This window comes from Triturus cristatus, chromosome 8 (genome assembly GCF_964204655.1).
Source record: "Triturus cristatus chromosome 8, aTriCri1.1, whole genome shotgun sequence".
Taxonomy (NCBI): Eukaryota; Metazoa; Chordata; class Amphibia; order Caudata; family Salamandridae; genus Triturus; species Triturus cristatus.
The window spans coordinates 1,231,828,406-1,231,850,127 of NC_140591.1; the positions used below are offsets into that span (position 1 = coordinate 1,231,828,406).

Below are 21,722 nucleotides of genomic sequence, written 5' to 3' on the forward strand. Positions count from 1 at the left end.
CGTGTGTACGGTCCGTAACACTACGGGTACGCATACGCGTGCAGACCCATAGTGATAGAGAGCGTACATGCGTGTGTACGGTCCGTAACACTACGGGTACGCATACACGTGCAGACCCATAGTGATAGTGAACGTAGGCATGCATGTACGGCCGTTGCCATGCATTTGGGGTGCCCTAGGGCCCCGAAACGCACCGTACCTGTGTGTGATGCTCCAAATTACATAGGGGACAAGTATTAAGGCCTACATGCATGCTGGTTGTCATGGAGACCAAGTTCAAATTTCGAAATTGTTCTGGAAGGTGCACAGCAGAAGTCAGTTGGAATTCTTCTACTTTGTTGCAATGTGTTTGTGGGGCTGACATCATGCAGGAGAATGAAACCGATAGAGAACCCACAGACTGCTAGGTTTGAAGGGATTGGTGGAAACATAGGATGCAAATGTGAGTGACCAATCACTCTGTACTCCTGTGCATGAGACTGGGCAGAAGGGCACATATAAGGCAGCCAGGTCCCACGAGGGAGCACTTGCCTGCACATCTTTGCATTCGTCGACCCAGCTGCTGCTACTGATTCCCTGGAACCATGTCAAGGGCTGTGGAGAGGACACAGCCATTCACCCTGGAGGAGAACATGGCTCTGCTGGATGTGATCCTCCCACAGTACTCCATGCTGTATGGGCGACCAGGGTATCAGGTGAGTGCATAGGCCACTGCCACAGACTGTCCCTATGTTGTGACTGTGACTTCTGCCATTGCGTCCAGGTGTAACACACATGCCATGTACTGTCGGGGGGGTCCCAGGGGGGGGGTGCCAGATGTCTCCCAGCAGTGCCCTGAGACAGGAGGGGTGGGGGCCTATCACTCACAGCAGTGCCCTGAGACAGGAGGGGTGGGGGCCTATCACTCACAGCAGTGCCCTGAGACAGGAGGGGTGTGTGCAGAGTCCTCCCAGCAGTGCCCTGAGACAGGAGGGGTGGGTGTGGAGTCCTCCCAGCAGTGCCCTGAGACAGGAGGGGTGGGGGACTATCACTCACAGCAGTGCCCTGAGACAGGAGGGGTGGGGGCCTATCACTCACAGCAGTGCCCTGAGACAGGAGGGGTGGGGGCCTATCACTCACCGCAGTGCCCTGAGACAGGAGGGGTGGGTGTGATGCACAGTGTGAGCCTTGATCATTGATTGTGACATTGCCATCATTCCACCTGTGTACCCACTGTGGCACGTACTGCTTTTTCCCTCACCAGGGGATGATGTCCCTATGACAAAGGTGCAATGCGTTGGCTGCATGACATGCCTTGTTGTAACCAGCTAATTTGTACCCATATGTCTCTCTGTGACATGTGGCTGGTGTATTGATGTGGTGTCACTTGTTCCTCCTCACAGGTAGGCGCCACTGCCAAGGAGCAGATCTGGCTGACCGCCGTCAGTGCCGTGAGGGGTGTGGATGGTCGGAGGCGGAGCCTGCCCCAGGTGAGAAAACGCTGGCAGGATATCCGGTGCTGGACGCGGAGGATTGCACGGCTCCTGCTGGGGGACTCACCTGAGAGCCACAAGAACCGCGGCCGCCGCCGTCTGAGCCACCTCCACAGGCGTGTGCTGCCGGTGGTCTTTCCAGACCTGGAGAGGCGCTTACAGGCGATGCAGCAGCCGGAAGGGGGTAGGTACATGTGTGTTTGTTGTGTGTCACCGGCATTTGTAAGGGCACAGTAGCATGAATTCACTGGCAGGGTTTAAAGGTGCTGTGCAGATCCTGTTTGCCCCAGTATAGCGCTGTGCCCCTGCCACCCTTCCCCTCCTTGCAATGTGTTCCCTGGTCTGTGTGTAGTCACTCCTTCACAAGGTGATGTAGGCTGGCGCTTTGTCCACGAGAACAATGACTGTAGCATCATGTGTGGGGGTGGTGTGTAACAGGTTGTGGGACCTTGCCTGTGCACTGTCAAGTTCACTGCATGTGGGTTCCATGTCAGTTGGCACTGATGCTGACTCCAGACATGGGAGTTGGTCTCTCATGTGTCATGCCTTACAGCGCGCATGTCCTATGTAGTGGCCTGTGACATGATGTGCATGAGTGTGCGATACACATAGTGCAGGGATGGTGACGTGTGTTGCAGTCATTACCATTCAGTAGCATGTAGTTGCGTGCCCACTACTGTCCCCTGGGGCACCTTTTCCTCAGTGGTGTATGTGTCATCATAAACGTGGACAATCTCAGTGTCTACAGCGTAGGTTGTGCTCTGTGCCATTGTCCCCTGTCACCATGTATATAGACGTGCTATTTTGTACAGGTGTCCACTGTGCAGCCTGACCTGATTGTCCTTCTTCATACTCACAGTTGCCAGTGCCTGTGTGTCTTGTTATACTCATCTGAGGATGGGCACTGGTACCTCATTATTTGTACAGGCGCACCTTGGCTGTTTGGCGTACACTCTTGCTTTTTGCCTGCCCCTGTGTGTATCAGCCAGACTATGAGATGTTGGTGCCACCTGTGTCTCAACAATTTGCCTCGTGTAGGGTCTTGTTGGTGCGGGCAATGCCTATGTGTCAAATCCTGATTTCTACTTGCTGGGTCTGGGCAGTGTGTGATGTGTCTGGACACACACGCAATGTGCAGTGACCGAGTCATGTTGGGCATGTTTTCAGCATTACCTATGCAGCATGTGTCTCAAGTTCATGGATATGGTCCCTGGTCATCGGTATTTTCGCCAACGCTGTGTGGTGCAGATGCAGTGCTGGATTGTCCCCAGGGCCTGGGTGCTATGTCAGACTCCTTTTCCTGTGTTTAGCTATTGTCTCATGCTCTCCATGGTATTTCAGTGGCATGGTGGCTCAACCAACTGTGTGTTTCATGCCCTACATCGGTACCTTGTTTAGTAGATGTTAGGGATCTTCCTTTTCAGGCTATGCAGTGTTACCTATGTCGATTGGACTCATGTGACTGATGTGTACAGCTGTCTGATTAATTTCTGTCTCTCCACCCTGCTCACAGCATCGTCGGGGGACACAGAGGGAGACATGGACACAGGCAAGGCGGAGGGACCGAGCACCAGTGCCAGCCGTGACATCGGGGCTGGCACATCGAGTGGGACAGAGGTGGAGGATAGTGCGGCCGAGGACCTGTCGACTGGCACGTCAGAATACGAAGCTGACAGGTCCGAGGAGGATGTCTCCGAGTGGGCGGTGGCTGCACCAGCAGCTGACAGCGGAACAACACCTCGCACCGCCCCCTCAGTTCCCACCAGCCGCCTCCCACTTGCTCGTGTCCCTTCCCAGCGTGCCCGGTCACAGCATGTCTCCTTCCTGCCAGGCACCGCACCCCCTGCCCCTGTCTCCACTGCTGCCGCCAATGCAGAGTCTGTGGACATCCAGCGGCAACTGCAGGTTGGTCAGGCTGCGATCCTTAATGTCCTCCATGCCCACGGCAAAACCCTCACCAACATCGAGGCTTTCTTGGAGGGCATTCATTCATCGCAGGCTGACCAACGCAACTGGCTGAGGTCCATCGACTCCACACTGACTGCAGCAGTGGGTCTCCTGCAGCGCGACCTCCCCCCACCTACCCCTGCCCCATCCACACTTCCCACTCCCATGCCTGTCCCACGTACACCCAGACGTCGGCATGCACCCACATCAACGGACACGGGCACCACACCAGCAGGGAAGGTCCACCGCACTCCTCCTGACACGCACACACAGGGTGAGGTAGGCACACCCACTGGGTCGGGGGGCAAACGTGTGACACACAGCCATAGTGGGAGTCCGCATTCCACCCAGTCCACTCCCTCCAAATCCCCTCCCCTCAGCTCTCCTGGCCACATCTCCCCCAAGGACTCCTTCATGGCCGCTCTGTCCCTGAGCCCCACAGTTACACCACCACGCAAGCGGTCAAGGAGGTCCCCGGTCAGGGTGGTTGAGTCTCCCCCCCTGTCTCCACCCTCCCCCGGTGGCGCTGCGACCCATCCCTCTGACCCCCCCCCCCTCCTTGGGGCCTGAGGTCCCTTCGGGTGCAGGGGACTCCCTGGAGGACCTTGCAAAGGTGTGTAGTGCCATCCTGGCCTCCGCCTTTGGCACTGACCCACCCCCTGTGGTGGAGTCCTCCATCCCTGCACCCACAACGCCGCCCCTTTGCCCTGATGTCCCTGCGGTGCCTGTTGCTTCCCCCCCCCCTGATGCCCTCACCAGTGTGGAAGACGATGCCATTTGACTGTGCAGGCAAGGTAGGGGACACGCATCCCACTGTGTCCCCCATCCAGCTGAGAATCATTGACTGCCCTATGGGCTTTGTGAAGATTGAACTGCCTGCGATCCACGGACATTGTGCTCATGCTGAATACAGCTTAATTTTGTTTTCATTATCACACTACTGCTATGCTGGTATTGGTGTTGGTGGGGCTGCTACATGGTTTTTGGTGGTGTGTAAGGGTTTGGGTGTGTGGGATATGTAGTAGTGTACTGCTCATTGGTGGGACCCTGGGATCTGTGTGCCATCACAAGGTGTTGGCTAACTTTCTTTGTTCATGTAAGCAGTTACTGCATGGTGCACTTGTCCCAGGGTGTATTCCTTCCTCTATGTACCCAGCTTTCTTCCCTGCAGGGTGTTCCCAATGTTTAGCGCAGAGCTGTGTCTACATGAGCTGTGTGTGTGACGGAGCCCTTCTACTTTGGCCATGCATGCAGGGCCATGTCTCCACCTGCAACAATCGTGGCATCCTTGATGATCACTGTACTTGTGTGTGGAGTCTGTTGACATGAGTTCATGGGGACATGTTCCCTTGTAGCCAGTATGCATGTGGATAATTCTGGCCTCACACACATGTGTTACACCCCTCCTGTCTCAGGGCACTGGTGGGAGGACTCCACACCCACCCCTCCTGTCTCAGGGCACTGCTGGGAGTGATAGGCACCCACCCCTCCTGTCTCAGGGCACTGCTGGGAGGACTCTGCACACACCCCTCCTGTCTCAGGGCACTGCTGGGAGTGATAGGCACCCACCCCTCCTGTCTCAGGGCACTGCTGGGAGGACTCCACACCCACCCCTCCTGTCTCAGGGCACTGCTGGGAGGACTCCACACCCACCCCTCCTGTCTCAGGGCACTGCTGGGAGTGATAGGCACCCACCCCTCCTGTCTCAGGGCACTGCTGGGAGTGATAGGCACCCACCCCTCCTGTCTCAGGGCACTGCTGGGAGGACTCTGCACACACCCCTCCTGTCTCAGGGCACTGCTGGGAGTGATAGGCACCCACCCCTCCTGTCTCAGGGCACTGCTGGGAGGACTCCACACCCACCCCTCCTGTCTCAGGGCACTGCTGGGAGGACTCCACACCCACCCCTCCTGTCTCAGGGCACTGCTGGGAGTGATAGGCACCCACCCCTCCTGTCTCAGGGCACTGCTGGGAGGACTCTGCACACACCCCTCCTGTCTCAGGGCACTGCTGGGAGTGATAGGCACCCACCCCTCCTGTCTCAGGGCACTGCTGGGAGGACTCTGCACACACCCCTCCTGTCTCAGGGCACTGCTGGGAGTGATAGGCACCCACCCCTCCTGTCTCAGGGCACTGCTGGGAGGACTCTGCACACACCCCTCCTGTCTCAGGGCACAGCTGGGAGGACTCCACACCCACCCCTCCTGTCTCAGGGCACTGCTGGGAGTGATAGGCACCCACCCCTCCTGTCTCAGGGCACTGCTGGGTGGACTCTGCACACACACCTCCGATTTCAGGATATGTACGCTTGGCACATACACGGTGGGGGTACGCTCAATGCATTCGAGGTGAGGGTACGAGTCTACTTACACTGGTGTGGTGGGGGTACGCTCCATGCATATGCGGGTGAGGGTACGGGTCGAACTTACACTGTTGGGGTGGGGGTACGCTCCGTACGTCCGCGGGTGGGGGTACGGGTCGTACTTACACTGTTGGGCTGGGGGGTACGCTCCTTGCATACGGGGTGGGGGTAGGGTCCGTACATATCCGTCCCCACGCTATGTGATGTTTGTGCGGCCCGTACCCAGGCCTTTGCCACGTGGGTGCGATCCGTCCCGCCATTGTTGGGGTGACGTGTGTGGGCGTGGTCCGACTCGTACCCACGCTCTTCAGGCGTGGGTACGGGACGTACCTGTCTGGTTGTGTTGCCGGTTCGCGTGGTGACGGACTTCCGTTGTGGCGGTCGCTGGCTTATCAGGACACGCCCCCACCCCCTCGTGGTGACCAGGGCATGGGAGTCAGGTATGTCCAGGCCATGTGTGGTGTGTGACTTATGTGGTTGTTTTGTGGCCTGCCCTGGTCCTGCCACCCCCACCCCACCCCACTTTCCCCCCTCCCTTAGTTATTCTGACCTTCTGCGGTGTCTGCGTCATAACCTGTAGAGGAGGTGTACTGCTATGAGGGCAGGGATGACTCGTAGGTTCGGGTCCATGTCTGTCCGTCGCGTACTGGTACTCCTTGCTCGCGTCGTCCTGTCGCGTACGGGTCCTCCTTGATCGCGTCGTCCTGTCGCGTACGGGTCCTCCTTGGTGGCGTCGTCCTGTGTGTCCGTCACGTACTGGTCCTCCTTGTTCGCGTCGTCGTCTGTCCGTCGCGTACTGGTGGTCCTTGTTCGCGTCGTCCTGATTTCCCGGCAGTTTTTGGCTGCCGCAAAATATTCACCGTGCGGGGTGACGTCGGTGCGAATCGGGATTCCTGGGTCGTGAATGGCTGGCTGCGAGCGTCCCGACGTCAGGTCGGCGCTTTCCCGGATCGCATTGGTAGGTGTTTTTTTGTTCGGTCGGGCTTTTTTACGATTCGTACGGTAATGGTGTACCCGTGCGAATCGTAATTCCTTGTTTGTGAAAATTGACGACCGGGTACGCGTCGGGCGGAGATTGTGCTCCGTCCGACGGTTCGTACCCGGTTTTTGCAGGATCGTGATCGGCACCTAATTGCGCATGACTGCTTGGCCGGCCGTCTTGGGCCGGCCAAACAGTCATGCGCACTTTGCACGTTCCCCACCAGGCTGTAATGCACAGCCTGGTGGGAACATGCACAGGCTCCCTCTCTCTGTCCGAGCGCTGATCCAAGGGGCTCAGACCAATCGCAACACTGCACTGCTCCGAGCAAGCTGGCAGGTGTTAAGAACTGTGCACTCACTAAATAAAAATTATAAAAGTGTAATTTTCCAAACCTATAAATGCAGTGTATTTAGATGGTACCCCTTAAAATAATGCTCCATAATAAATACAGATAAAGAAATAGATGTCATACATTGCGACCTGCGAGGTGAAAAGAAAGAGCTTTGCTTGTTCATTACCTTATCTAAGTCTCCAATGAAGGTGGCCACCTCCCTCCTGGTAATTAAAGACACTGTTTGCAGCCCTGGACTTCTGTGTGATAGCCTAATGTATTCTTGGAGTTGAAGTTTTGTTTTGCTTTCACTCAACTAACTAGATTAGCACATGAAATTAATGATTTGTAGTAAAAAGGTCAGGACTTGAGTGAATGTCCTTAAATGACCTGGAGTGACGTGCTAACCCTACCTCCAATACCTCTTTCAAAGTACAGATTTGAATATATATTTATCAACTACATGCAATATTATCTTCTAGAAGTGATTAGTTATCCTTTCATTAAGTTTAGCACTACATAAGTGAACTTCGACATAGTAAACGTTATTTTGCTTATAGCGTAAGGTGTAACCCAACTGGGAATGGTGGAAAAGAAGAGCACTCTTCTGAAAGCTGTTTTAGGGTATATCTGCAAGAGAATGCTAGCATTACAAAACTTAATAAAGAAGCAGGTTTATGGACCGCCATAACATTGGTAGCTTCCCTGGAAGGAGACTATGATGAACTAACTGGGTGAGGGCACACTAATAAAGGATTAATCTTTCCAGGTAAAATTCCTCTTAAAATAAAAGAAAACTAGGGAAAAAAAGAGAAATGTCATTCTTTCTTTTAGAACTAGTACAATATAGTAATGTCATCACTGGATTAACAGCGGAAAGATAACCATCATAGCGATTGTCTGGGGGCAGACTGGAGGGCGATTTCTAGACCGAGGCAACATTAGATGCCCATTTAGGACACCGCCAGCAGGTTGAACCCAGATTAAACCTACAAGCAGAGACATGGGATGGGGTAAACAACGCTTTGCTCCATCCAAAAATCTTACACTGAGGGTGCAGGCCACTTCTGCGTCAAGATTCTGTTAAGGTGAATACATTTGGGTGAAAGCCATACAACTGGAACGTATTCATTATCAAATATTGGATTCACTATTGTATGATTCAGCTAGCTGGGCACTCAGAGGCCAAAACTGAAACATATATAATGAGGAAAGGTCATTAATTCTGTTGAATGGAGCAACATGGACCAAGAAACAAACTTCAGATTTTGTTCTAAAAAGGTGAGGTTTTTATAAATGTGGCCGCAATGTTTCTTTATTATACACACATACGCGTTTTCTTCCACCATATGTTTAAGTAAACTTGAATGATCTGATCATCAGGAAGAAAAGAGATTATAGATAAATCTAATGATAAAAATAATGTGATCTGTACTGGAAGGAAAAACAAGCTGACATAGCTTTGCTGTAAATAGAAGTTCCAGTCAAACTCCCAGGGCCAAAGGTAACAAAGATCCAGAATATAAGGTACATTTAAATGGAAACGGATAAAAGCTCGGTTGGCATCCCATAAGGAAAACAGTGAGAAGCAGGAAGAAAGTCCCACACAAGAAGCACAGTAATCCTGCAGTGCAGGCTTGGACCACACACACTCAGACGACAATCGGGCACCGGCAGTAATTCATTCTGCTGGCTGAGTTTTAGAACATTTTCGAAATGTCAGAACAGTAAAGAAGACCATACAAACTCATATATGTCAAATAACAGAACAGGATGGGGATAATGAAAGGGAAGAGGATGAAAAACAAACTGAAAATAAAACAAACGTAGAGATGTTAGGTCAAACAGAGCTAGTAAAAAGGGTACGACCAAAATGGATATTACGGTAATAAAATTGGCACAAATATTACAAAGAACAAATACAGGCCCAATATGTGGTCACAGGAAAGACATACACATAAAATAAAAGAGTGACCAACAATGCCTTCAGGAAGGAGGGAAAAGAGGAAAATTCTCTGTATCACACTGCAAGGACCTAATGGGAAAAAGAAGGGTAAACTAGGCAAGATATTGAGGGTTTTAGAAGAATAAAAACAGTTTTAGCGTTTAAAAAAAGTAAAGAAAAAATGTAACAAAAATTGAGAGAAACAACAGAAGGGACATAGAAAAGAGAATAGGCGCAACTGAAGACATCACTAGAAACGTAAAATACAGTCAGTGGGCAATAGTGCTATGGACACATTTGAAAAAGCACATGATTGTTTGTTTTTGTAATGGGTACTTGTAAAGTGCACTATCCGTGGCAAGTAGGGTCTGTTGGCACAGTAACTGCGGGAATGAAGAGCTGAATTATTTAAAAGAGATGAGCTACATGGTGAAAAGCCACGTTTTTAGTAGTTTAAGAAATGTTAATAGATCTGGCTCTGAAAGGATGCCATAAGGTATAGAGTATTTATTTTATTTATGGGAATTTGCAAAGCACACTGTCACTGATATCAGGAAGAATACGGCAGGAATGTGCCAAGCATTACCACACTCATAACAATGAAAAATCAATCAAGGAACTGAGCATATGGTCTTGACGCTCCTGTAACTGCTTCAAGTCATTTGGTTGAATCAGACTGTAGACAATCGCATCAAGGATGACACTGTGGTCTTTAACAAATTGAACTGAACGCAAATAGTCATGTAATCTAGCCACGACAGATACACAAGGCTAAATTGCATGGGCTGGCAAATAAAAGGTTGCTAGAAAGAAGAAATATTCAGTGCATAGGATGCGGTAAATCCGATTCCTCAGGTAATTCTCGATTTCTTAGCCTGGGATTTTCGGTCCTAATAAGGGGCCACTTGTAATGAGGGCCTTTGAGTAAAAATCACGAATCCAACCGCATTTATCATCATCACTGGCCCAACTTTGAGTAACACTGGTGGGTCTATGAAGAATATTTATGACGGACTAAGTAGAGGGAGTAGACCAGACCTGATAGTTGGGCACCATGCTGGTTGAGAGAACGAAAGTGAATGAATGAGACACAGACACAGAGTGCTTCTGGTAAATACAATGGGATGGTCTCTTTTAAAATTTATTGTCAGAGTATCACCATAAATGCCTTCGTCCTACAGAAGTTTTATCGTGACTGAATACGGATGGAAACCAAAGGCGGGCACCAAAGGCAGGCACACATAAGAAGGAAATCGTCATGTGCCTGAGAGGGGCTCAAATAAATAGAAGGGAAAATGTTCGAAAATGAAGACTTATGATACACATTAGCAACACAAATTACCCCCAAGTGAATAATTATGATCCATAAATGTTTTCCTTTTTACACACTGCAGTATGTAATGTAATGTGTTAAGAGGAAAACCTTTAAGGATCATAGCTATTCTCTTGGGGTAATTTTGTATCAATAATGCGTATATGACTCAACCCGTTTCGGGAGTCTGGGTAAACCTTGTTCTGCTGTGGAGACTAATGATACCCTGAAAATCTGTTGAAAGACACCCCAGAATATAACACTAAACAGAACAGCAATCAATGAGAAATACAAAGGATGCAAGTCAGATACACAGAATACTCCGAATAAATTGGGACAAAGACTTCGTTCATAGCCAGAAACTAACAACTAAAGCACAAAGAGGATAAACAGAGGAAACAGACCGCGTTACGTGAGAAACAACTGTGCATATCAAGGGGGAATCAAGAAGGCCAAGACCCAGGACGTTCCATTACACACTACGGTGCAAACCCTTTGTTGCAAGGAGACAGCACGTGGCCAGCTAGAAAGACCCACAAAGGAATGTGTCCACATGAGTGAAGTTTAAACTGGAGACAACCAGGCTGGAGTGTAAACCAAATATCTGTTAAAGTGCCAGCCATGATCTCTAAAGTAAGAGCCAACTTTCTGAGGGACAAAATTATCACAGGTGCATTGATAATCTGGGTTGGAATTTGTATAAACAGGTAAGCTCCTTAATAGACAGATTCACATTCAACACAATGTGGAAATTAAAGTAGAATGCAACAGCTAGGTCTAGCATACCAAAAAGGAGTCCAATAGGTCCATGAACTGAGCAGGCATGCTGATTAGGGCTGAAATACTGGAGCCACTGGAGAATCGGCTCATGGAACATCACCGGCTAAGAAGCATTAACATGTGAAATAGATTTCCTTAAATTCCTGCAAGGGCAATATTTAATGCAGTTCAAGAAAAGTTCATCATTTGAGATAAAAAAAAAAAGCATGATCCTCTGTGATCAAGGAAATAGGCCACTTTCATATGATGGATGTTCCATTCATAAAAAGTAACACATCACTGAAGTTAACGCCGTCAGTGGTACAAGCTTCTTTGAGACATATCTTATGGCTTTTCTCCTCAGTAGGAAATGGAAGCTTTCCTTTTTGTGAGGTACCTTCCTCCTCATGGCGAGACCTCTTTGATGTCTTTTGTTTGGAAACTTCAAGAGATTTAAGAGATCTTTCCCCTTTTAGGCATTTCCTTTGAGGCCACTGAGGTAGAGATCTCCTCATCCTCAGAGAGAACATCAGATTTTGACTTAAGTTTTTGTAGCCAACTCAATCTACCCTCCCTGTCCTTGAGGGCTTTTGTAGAGAAGGTTCTACAGATTTTGCAGTCTTTTAACTTGTGTTGAGTATAAAGGCAGTAGATGCAGCTCCTATGTGGATCCTCAGCATGCAGCCTCTTTTTCCCACATGATCCACACGACCTGAAGAGACCTATCTTTGAAGATGCAGACATATTTGATGAGAATACTGCTAAAAAACTGGAAAAACCAGAGAAAAGTGAGCAGACCTCAGGGAGACTCCCTTTCACACGACGTGTGGTAGAAAATCTGAAGAACCTAGCATCTCTTGAGATTGGCTATTGGTTGGATTTGGTTCTTTTTTACAAAAGAAGGTGGATAGGCTATTGCACTGACTTTTCATTGCATGGTAGCCTATGGTAATTGTATCTACTGCTTTTATATGTATAACGTGGGACTCCAACTATGACAATGGGGATGATTCAAGCATGTGAATCTATGAAAGATCCAATACTGGAGAACAGAGACGTCTGGTGGCTTCCAAGTCAGCTGTAGCATATATAGACAGAGACATACTAAATATCCAATGACCGATGCAACTCTTCCGCAATAAAGTAGTATATTAAGAAGTATCTTTAAAATCTGCAGCCATTCTCACAATACTACATCTGTTGACTTCCTGCAAGGCATTGAGAAACCTGCTTCAAGGTAGGAGCTTGCCAAGAATCATCTATCAACAACTGTGAGGAGTGAGTTTTATATGTTTCATAGGCTAATGGTCTAGAGAAGAAAGCTTAATGACTAATTTTTGGGAACCTAAAGAGCCCTGGGAGTATTCGTTCTTAAGTATATTTCAACAAAATGGGACAATAAGGAAATATTCCTTTGAGCTTTGTAAGTAAACACAGGTTCTGTTTCAATCACTCCAAACAGTGGACACTCCAAAGTTGAAGTCCCCAAATGTTTAGGAAGAGAACACCAGCCTCTTCTGGATTACATCTTTGAACCAATAAATAAATAGATGATGCCCAATTTTAGGCAAACCACAACCCAATCTGTGTTGCACTCAACACTGGAAGAAACGATGAATTTGAGTTCCCCAAATGTAATGAAGTGGGTCTAGAAATTCAAAGTAGGACTAGCGTGAAAAGGAAAAATGTGTAGACACAGGAAACCTCAATGCATAGTTTCAAAATTAGGAGGAAACCATCTCAAGAAATATAATATTGTATTCTGAAAGAGCGGTGGGAATCACCTGGCCTGAAAGAAATGTCTTGCATACTTTGAAACACTAGTCGAAGAGTGTAATCAAGTGTAATCAAAGGTAATCAAAGGCTAACAAAATGTTCCCAAGCTGTGATCCTATAAACCACCAGCAAAATTGTCTTTGTTTAATGGGGGATGTGTACCGATCAGAAATGAATTAAATTACCAGTTGAAAAACCATGCCCGAAAGTATAAAACATGTCTAGGATTGCTTCTTAAATACAAAGAAAGCTGAGGAAAGCTGAGGAGTGGAACCACAAATAGAGAGAACAGGAAACCGTGGCGGAAAAAAGGGCTCTAAACATGTCTGGCAGTGTCAGAGAGCTTCAATCAGGCTGTAGTGGAAACGGAATGCAGAATATCATCAGAAGACTGGCACATAGATTACAGAGCAATTGCCTGTTCATCAGGCCTTTGATGTCCTTTGATGTAAATTAACATGGGATGAAAGACAAGATGGAAGACATCCTGAACATGTACACAATAGCGAGATTCACTCAAATAACAGAAGGCCTTGAAAATAACAAGGCTCCTGGCTCAAGCCGTATTCCCAAAATATCCTCAAAATCAACGTGCCCTGGAGGGCGCCAATGTCACTGGAAAACTTTAGGTCATGCATTACCAACGTTACAATTCATTCATTTGAGAATGAACTCCGTTAAGATTCCCCTATATATAAAGGGAACAGTTCAGGAGGTAAAAAAATCCGATTTTCATATTAGCCTAATTAATTGTTACATTTTTATTTCTAAATTGCTACTCAACCATCTGAGCAACTGGTTAAGACCTGAGGTGATATTTAAATAATGTGAAGAACAACTTGGACCAGGCACTATCAGCCCCTTTTACTAAGTATTTTAATCACAAATTACACAGAAAAAAGGATGGGCACCTATAATAGCATTCCTTATTTAATCTGCCACTTTAGGTTTAATAGCAACATCCAGATTGTGGAAAAAGCTGACAAAAACAACTAGGGAATAAACATAAGCTGGCACCCATATGAATAGAATTAGAGATGGGCACTCTGGTCCAAATAAAATTCGGCTTCCTGGGTCAGGTGCTGCTAAAATTCGACCTACACGAGTGTATGATGCAGGGATGTGAAATAGTGATGCCAACTAGCTCCAGTGCTGTTTCTTCTATGCATCGAGGGGACATCCCAGACCTTTTATATGCCGATGATTCTCTATTAAGGGCAAGTTCACAAACAAGACTTGTTAATCTAAATCCAACTGCATCCACGTAAATTACAGTTACACCAAATCCAAGACTATGATATGGGGCAAACAGAGTTAAATAAAAACTCAACAATATCACGAAACTGGAAAAACTGAACAGCTTTAGCTATTTTAGAGATATGGAAATGGCGAGAACTATGAAAAAAGAGACAGTCTACAACAATTTGTGAACAACCATGGAATAAATGCATCAGGAGAAGCTGAAGGAATCTTCAAATGGTCCCTTCTGCTATGTCACAGGCGGAGCAATTCCATAGGTGGATTAAGGACATTTCTACTGATGCAATCAAGGTAACAATGAACTTTGCGATGAAAATATCTGTGCCAATTAAAAAGCAAATGATGCGAGTAAGGAGCTGGGCACTACCAAGCCCCAAATCCATCTGAACTCATATCTGTCATCTGCCCTGCTGGAGTAGGGGCTATTGAGCAACACTGTGCACGATATTTAACACGCTGGTTTTCCTGTGGCGACTCCTCCGCTAAAGCGGGGAAGCGTTGCCCCACTGCTTCTCAGCAGTGAAGTAAGGAAACATAAAATGATAAAAACTTGTGTTATCATCATTTTAGGTTTCTTTTTGCTGCAGCTTAACTTTTGGGGCAGGGCTGCTCAGACAACAGAGAAGCAGGGGAGGAGTGGTTTGGCCATTCCTAAGTGAACATAACTGTTAAGCCAGCCACTCTTGGGCTGGTCAAACATTGATGCGCACTTTGCATCTTCTCCATGCAGGCTGCATTGCAGGCTGCATTACAACCTGCATGGAAAATATGCCCAGGCGGCCATTCCCTGGCTGAGCGCCGATCCCGGCGCTCAGACCAATCACAACGCTGCATTGCAACGTTGTGATTGGTTATCGGGAGGCTGTGAGCCGCGAGCTTCCAGCTGCTTCCTGCATCCTGCTGTGGACTGGAGTCAGGAAGAAGAGGACAGAGGAGAGGTGCTGTCATGGGTAAGTGATTATTTGTTTTAAAAAAAAATTTTTTCATCCCCCTGCCCCCGCCCCACCACCCGGGTCCAGTAGCAGCTGTTACTTTGGTTTTCCCGTTGTGCGGGATGCAACTAAGGACATGGGCACTACCAAACCCACCATCAGGACTCATCTTTTCGTTAGCTTTGCTGGAAGAGGGGCTATTTAGCACAGTGAGCGCTATTTAACGTACTGCTTTTTCCAGGCAAAGACTGGGCCCGTCTGCCACAGAGTGGGAACCGACCAGGCCTTCTCTCTTAGCTGTGTGTTCTAGATTTTGTCAATATGGTGCAAGTCTTCTTCTACCCATGGTGATGTGAAACGCCCCCATAATGGTTCAAGCATCATGACAGTTCTAACTTTAGCACTTGGGGCTATCAAAGAGGATATTAGTGCAGTAGAAGTGGAGTTTGGGCTGGATGCGCACGCCAAAGGGCCAGCAGGAAGTACTGTACATTCTGTGGTAACAGCTGGCAATAGCTTGCCTAAACTTCACGTTAATGCTTCAAATAGCAGTTGCTTGGCAGCTCCGCTAGCCGATAATATGCATGCTCTTACAATACAACTATAGCAGTTTTGCACCAGCCGTGCCCGACAGCCCCTCAGTTTCCCGCCCATTGTAAAGATAACAAGAATAGGCATAGGCAATAGGTCTTGCCTTTTGGGACCTTATAAGTGTTTAGCCAGAGCTATTGACTTTGCCAATGTCTTTAAGCTTTGTTGTAGAGCATTGTGTCTGCCGTGCAGCATGTTGAAAAGTTATAATAAAAAAGTGTTAAGCATTGTTTTTACCTTATATGTAATCAAGAATACATTATGTAGAACTGAAGGGCCCTATTCTAAAAAAAAAATGAACTTAAAACATTTCTTCTAGGTTTTTTGCCCTTTCAATTCTGGAAATTTCTTCCTGCCTGTTCTAATGCTTGTTTGTTATAGCTTTTTCTTTTGATATGGGGGAGGACATAAACAAAGGGAGGGTGGAGGTTGGGAAATAGTATCTGAATTACAACACAAGCAGCGGACGGACACTAGAGGAGAATCAAAAGATGCCAGAATCCGAGGGTAGACTGAAGTGATGCTGAGGTGGTGGTGTGCTGGTGCGGAGGTGATGCTCAGGTGATACTAAATGATACCCAGGTGGTGCTGAGTTATGCTGAGGTGGTGGTCTGCTGTTGTGGAGGTGATGATGAGGTGATGCTGAGGTGGTACTGAGAGTGATGCTGTGGAGGTGCGTCATGCTGAGGTGGTGGTGCTGCACTGGTGCTTAAGTGGTTCTGAGCTGATACTCAGGGGGGTGCTGAGTGATGCTGAGTTGGTGCTGTGTTGAAGTGATGGTGTGCGGATGCTGAAGTGGTGCTGTGTTGGTGCTGTGCTAAATTTCTGCTGAGCTGCTGGTGCTGAGGTGGGGCTGTGCCGGTGGTGGTGCACTAATGCAGAGGTGGTGCTGTGCTGATGTGGTACTGTGCTGAAGTTGTGCTGCGCTGGTGTTGAGGTGGTGCTGCTCTGATGCTCAGGTGATGCTGAGTGATACTGAGGTGGTGCAGAGTGATGCTGAGGTGGTGCTGAGGTGATGCGCCGCTGGCACTCAGATGGTGCTGAATTTCTGCAGAGGTGGGTCTGCGCTGATGCTGAGTAGGTGCTGCACTGGTGGTGGGGCACTGATGAGGGCATGGTCCTGTGCTGATGCTGAGATGGAGCATTGCTGTTGCTGAGGTGGTACTCTGCTGATGCAGAGTCTTGTAACCTTGAGGTCAAACCTAGATCTCTGCTGTGGATGATTTTATCTTCTGGGCCAATCTCACTGAGCCACCAGACCCAGAATCATCGGAAGATACAATCAGGGACATAGGTTAAAAAATAGATTTTGACCTCTGGGGACCATCATCCATCATTGGCAACACAAACTATGGTAAGCTCTGCACGTTCCCACTCTGTACTGTAGACTACAGTGAACAGCTATTACATCTTGCCTTTGCTCTTCAGCCCAATGCTGTCTTCAGTGGAAAAACTGCTTACGATTACATAACAGCTATCAGTAACTGCATTTTAGGCTAGCCCTGCAATATCATTAGTCTATTTGCTTGCTTTTGATTTGCATTCAGTCTTAACCCCCACATTTATAATAGTGTATATTGTAGCTCTAAGGGGCAGGGTTCTGTACAGAGATGGATTCCAAGTCCACTGAGCCACAGAAACCCTCAAGCTAATATTGCCAGACTCCATAGAAAGGCATCCTCAATGACTCATATTACTATGCAGACAATAAACAGGCACCCAATGAATATGGATCACAAATAAATAAAAGCGTAATTTTATTATTTAACAAATAGTTCCTATTTTCCTGCTGCTATCATCTAGCGCCTGAAATGAAACTAAATGAAAATAGGATTTCTAGAGCGCCTAGATATACCCGGAATAGTGGCGCTCTCGAAATCCTATTTTCATTTCATTTCATAATAGTTTGTGCGTTATGGTGAACTACTATTAATGTACTCCAATGTGAAGCGATGTTAATGTTCAACATTTCTACATCCGAATTGTGTTAGAACAGCTGCAGATAAATCTTTCTGCATGTATGTTTTCACATATATTTACACCTGTGCAGGGCAGAGGATCGTCGCACCATTGCTGCTACCCATCAGAGGCAACAGTGAAAAAGAAAATGATAATAGAATTATTTTAATATAATTTTCTTTTTGACCAGTGCCTCTGCTGGGTAGCCGAGTCGTGGGGGAGGAGTTGTGGGCACTACTAAGTGCACTTTACGGTTTGGCCAGCTATTTTAGGCCAGCCAAACCGACATGCGCACTTAGCATTTCTCCACCATTTCTCGTGTTGTACAGCTGGGTGGAAAAAAGCCACAGGCTCACAGGCACTGTCTGAGTGGCAAACCAGGCCGCTCAAACCAATTCCAGCGCTGTCTTCAGCATAAGAGTAGTGCTGGGATTTACATCTGGGTGCCCGCGCAGTGTGCGCCAGTCGAGGATCGGGAGAGGGGGAAGACGGAGTGGACGCAGCGTCAGGTAAGTCATATATATCTTTATTTCTATAATGATCTTTTTAAATGTATTTATGTCCCCCCCCCCACCCCCCTTGTCGCCCTACCTAGTTGCATCGGGAGCAGTCGCCACTGGTGTAGAGCAGTTTTTCACACGCGTGTAGGTGCAAAAACAGAAATGAAACCAAAAACAACCACATACATTTACCACAACTTACCGACGCAAAATGACCTTGGCGCCAAACGACCCAATAGTGCTATAACGACGATAGAACAAATGGTGAAGAACAAACAGGCCCTCAGCACAAAATTGACATTTTCACAAGAACTAAAGAAAAAATATTATCTTGCATTCTAGTGCTGGTCATATTTTTTATATTCCCCAGTATGTGGAAATTAATTTAAACTAAATTCTCTTCAGCCTAGCACAGAAAAAAACGAGATGCTAAAACGCGGCTGACTAAAACGGAGCCCATCAATGCAGTAGACCCGAGGACACTTCACGCAGTCGATTACATTTCACATACAGTGCTGTAAAATAAGCATACTGCAAGCCGCGCAAAAGGGCAGCTCTGACACAGAAACACACTGGAGCAGGGGAGGGCGAGTAGCAGCATAGCGGGTGTCTGTTACCTACAACCTGTGAAGAGGGATGCAGTCAGCCGGCAGCACAAGTGTAGCAGAAATAAAGGGGAGAAACCCATGACCAACACGGTGCTTTCCTACGTAATCCTCAGTGTGATATAGGAGGGGTGCAGTGAGCTCACACACCAGGGAATGGGTGCGACAGCATTGCCAGGGGACCTCAGCTCTTGACCCAGCAGGGAGTGTAACCACAGGGATGGGGAGCTCCGGGCTCTGCTCTCTAACTAGGCGACCGACTATGACGTCCTGCGGAAGGGAAACTAAGGACACTGCCAACATCAAAGATGGATGGATGGATGGAAGTTAACTTGGCTAAGCCTAAACAATGACAAGATTAGCAACTTCTCTGCTCAGTATTTATGTAGTCATTTACCAGTTACTGAATTATTCCCTTAATTTCAGAGGACCACATTTAAAGAACCTGGACACTGCCTAGATACAAACTTATCAGTGCTTTCATAGATCAGAATCATAGAGATTCCACTTCATATAATATTAGGATGTTAAGTGGATTAAAATGTTTCTGACAGAAGCCCACCTGGCCATTCTCACCAGGCCCACAAGAGCTGGGGCAACTGAAGCCAATTTGGACTATTGTACTGCTGTGTATGAAGGCGTTTTTGTTACTTTGTGTTGTGCCTTGAAATATTTTGTACAGATTGTATTGTTAAGGATATTCCTAAGATTATGCACTTGAAAACCTATCTCAAGGAAATGTATTGGCTTTCAGTTAAAACATTGGAAACATTCAAACTTTTATTTATAACTCACAGCACTTTACAGTAATGCATTGCTTCATATAAATGTAGCATTTTGCTTGCACAGGCTTACCTAATTTTTGTGAATTGGCCTTTAAAAAAACGATGTTGAGGTAAAAACATTTTTTTACTAAGCAGATATACTGAGGAATAGCGAGCCAGGGGAAATCCTGATGGTTTCTCATTATCTCCCACTGTCTGAAGGTCGAAGACTTTCTTATTCTAAAAGAGGGAGATTATACTTTTTTCCTTCTACAGTGTATGAATGCTATCCCTGACTCTTCAAGCTATAGAAATGTTGTGGAGCACAAGGTCATTTAGTAGTTCTACTATGATTCTCTGGCAACAATACAAGGTTATGTTTCACCCTATGCTAACTTTAGGAAAAGGCGGTAAACTTTGCAACATGGAAGTCTGCTGTCTTATTAGACAATATAAATTATTTGTTCAACTTCTCCTCAAAAACACAAAAGCAAATATATTAATAACTTTTAAAACAAACATGGAGGATACATAAAATGTATATATGAGCACTTATATAGGTTTCAAATAAATGTGTGCACCTACCTGTTACTACAGCTGTATGGTTTTCACCACAGGCAATGGAACACACTTTATGCTTCTTCAGGCCATCAACAGTCTTTGGTTGAGAAGTTTCAAATAAAAATGTGCCATGTCCTAGCTGCCCATACTGACCAAGTCCAAAAGTGCATACATCATTTTCTAGAAACAGAAAGGTAAAAAGAAAGTACATAGAAAATGGATTGTAAAAACACACAGAATGAAATTGTGAAGTAGAATATCTTCCAAACTATAAACAATGTAAGTTTTTAATTGACTTGAAAAATAACCAACAATACAATAGTCAAATGCCGTGGATAGATGTAAGGCTGTATGCTTTTGTCTATATCATCAAAATTAGCTGGCAGTAGAAAATAATGTGGAACAATTATGATTCCTATAGATGTTTTGTATCCAAGGTGTCAAGCTTTTGGCAAAAAAGAAATAGGTTTTATATGTAGTTGGAGACCTCTGTCCAAAATATTTATTCATTTTGGTGCCTTGAGGGGAAGCTGTGCTCTCTTAATCTGGACAATTCCATAAAGAAGGACGTTTTTACACCAAGCAAGACACTTATATTCTGCCATCAGGAGCAACGGAGGAGGTGGGGCTGCAAAGGACCGACAATGTTAAGTTGAATGTTGGGGCCCTACTGGTACTACGTTTGTCATGGGATTTATAGTTATGTTATGAACTTTGCATTAGGCTTATGAGACACGGAAGTGTGATGTTCTACTTAACTGTTTCCTGCTCTCAGTACCAACGTTTAGTCAATAACCATAATCATTTCCCATGTCCTTAATATAAACACATATTTTCATTTACAACAGCTAGGGAAATCTACTTTACTGAACGTGGTTGGCTATAATAGTCTACTGGTCAATTCAGGAAAGAGGGTAGATTATGGGATGACTTTGATAATGGTGAAGAATCAGGTGTGACATTTTCAAATTTTGGACGGAGAGATAATACCCTGTCAGTATTATAAGAAATGTCTTTTTAATCCTGGAACATGTTAAACTATTCAAGTGATCAATGTTCAGAAAGAAATACAAAATGGAATAGTTTAGGATACATACAACATGGATTCGATTCCCACAGTAGTAGAATCTGTATTGATATTATGCAACTGAATGAGAAGTTGATCATTTACATGATGACTTTTCTGAGGTTCTGAAGCTTCTTCAAAGGATAGCTTTTTGCTGTCTGTACTACCAAGCTGATTTAATCCAATACTAACAAGATTCAAACTTGCTGTTCCGGTCTCTTATCTAAACCCACCCAAAGATTATTGAACTTTTCAGAAGTCTGAGCAGTGGGAGTTGTTTTCGCATATAGCAGCGTTTAATACCCAAAGAGGGGTACACAAACTGCTTCAACTTCTACAAAGAGATCTGGTCTTGCAGACAAAGGAATTTGATGGATTGGTTACAGAAACAACCTATAGAAACATCAACTCAACTTTTAAATAATTAATTTCTCTTGACAGAAGTCACTGATATCCCCTTCAGTGGTGTGTCAATCTACAATAATATGTACATCAGAAAAGGATAATGTTACTTACACTGGAAGCATCTGTTCATAGCATGTAGTGCTGCAGATTCACATGCGTAGCATGCTCCTGCTATCTAGTTTTGGGCTTGGAC

The 21,722-nt window shown here is 46.4% G+C and overlaps 1 protein-coding gene across 1 annotated transcript in view; it reads right to left on the reverse strand.

The window, feature by feature from the left end:
* RPGR (retinitis pigmentosa GTPase regulator) overlaps positions 1-21,722 on the reverse strand; it is a 193,913-nt gene that overhangs the window by 62,370 nt on the left and 109,821 nt on the right. Inside the window, exon 8 of the mRNA XM_085622914.1 lies at positions 20,083-20,238. Within this exon, the coding sequence (XP_085479040.1) occupies positions 20,083-20,238 (156 nt within the window). The remainder of the gene's footprint in view (positions 1-20,082; positions 20,239-21,722) is intronic.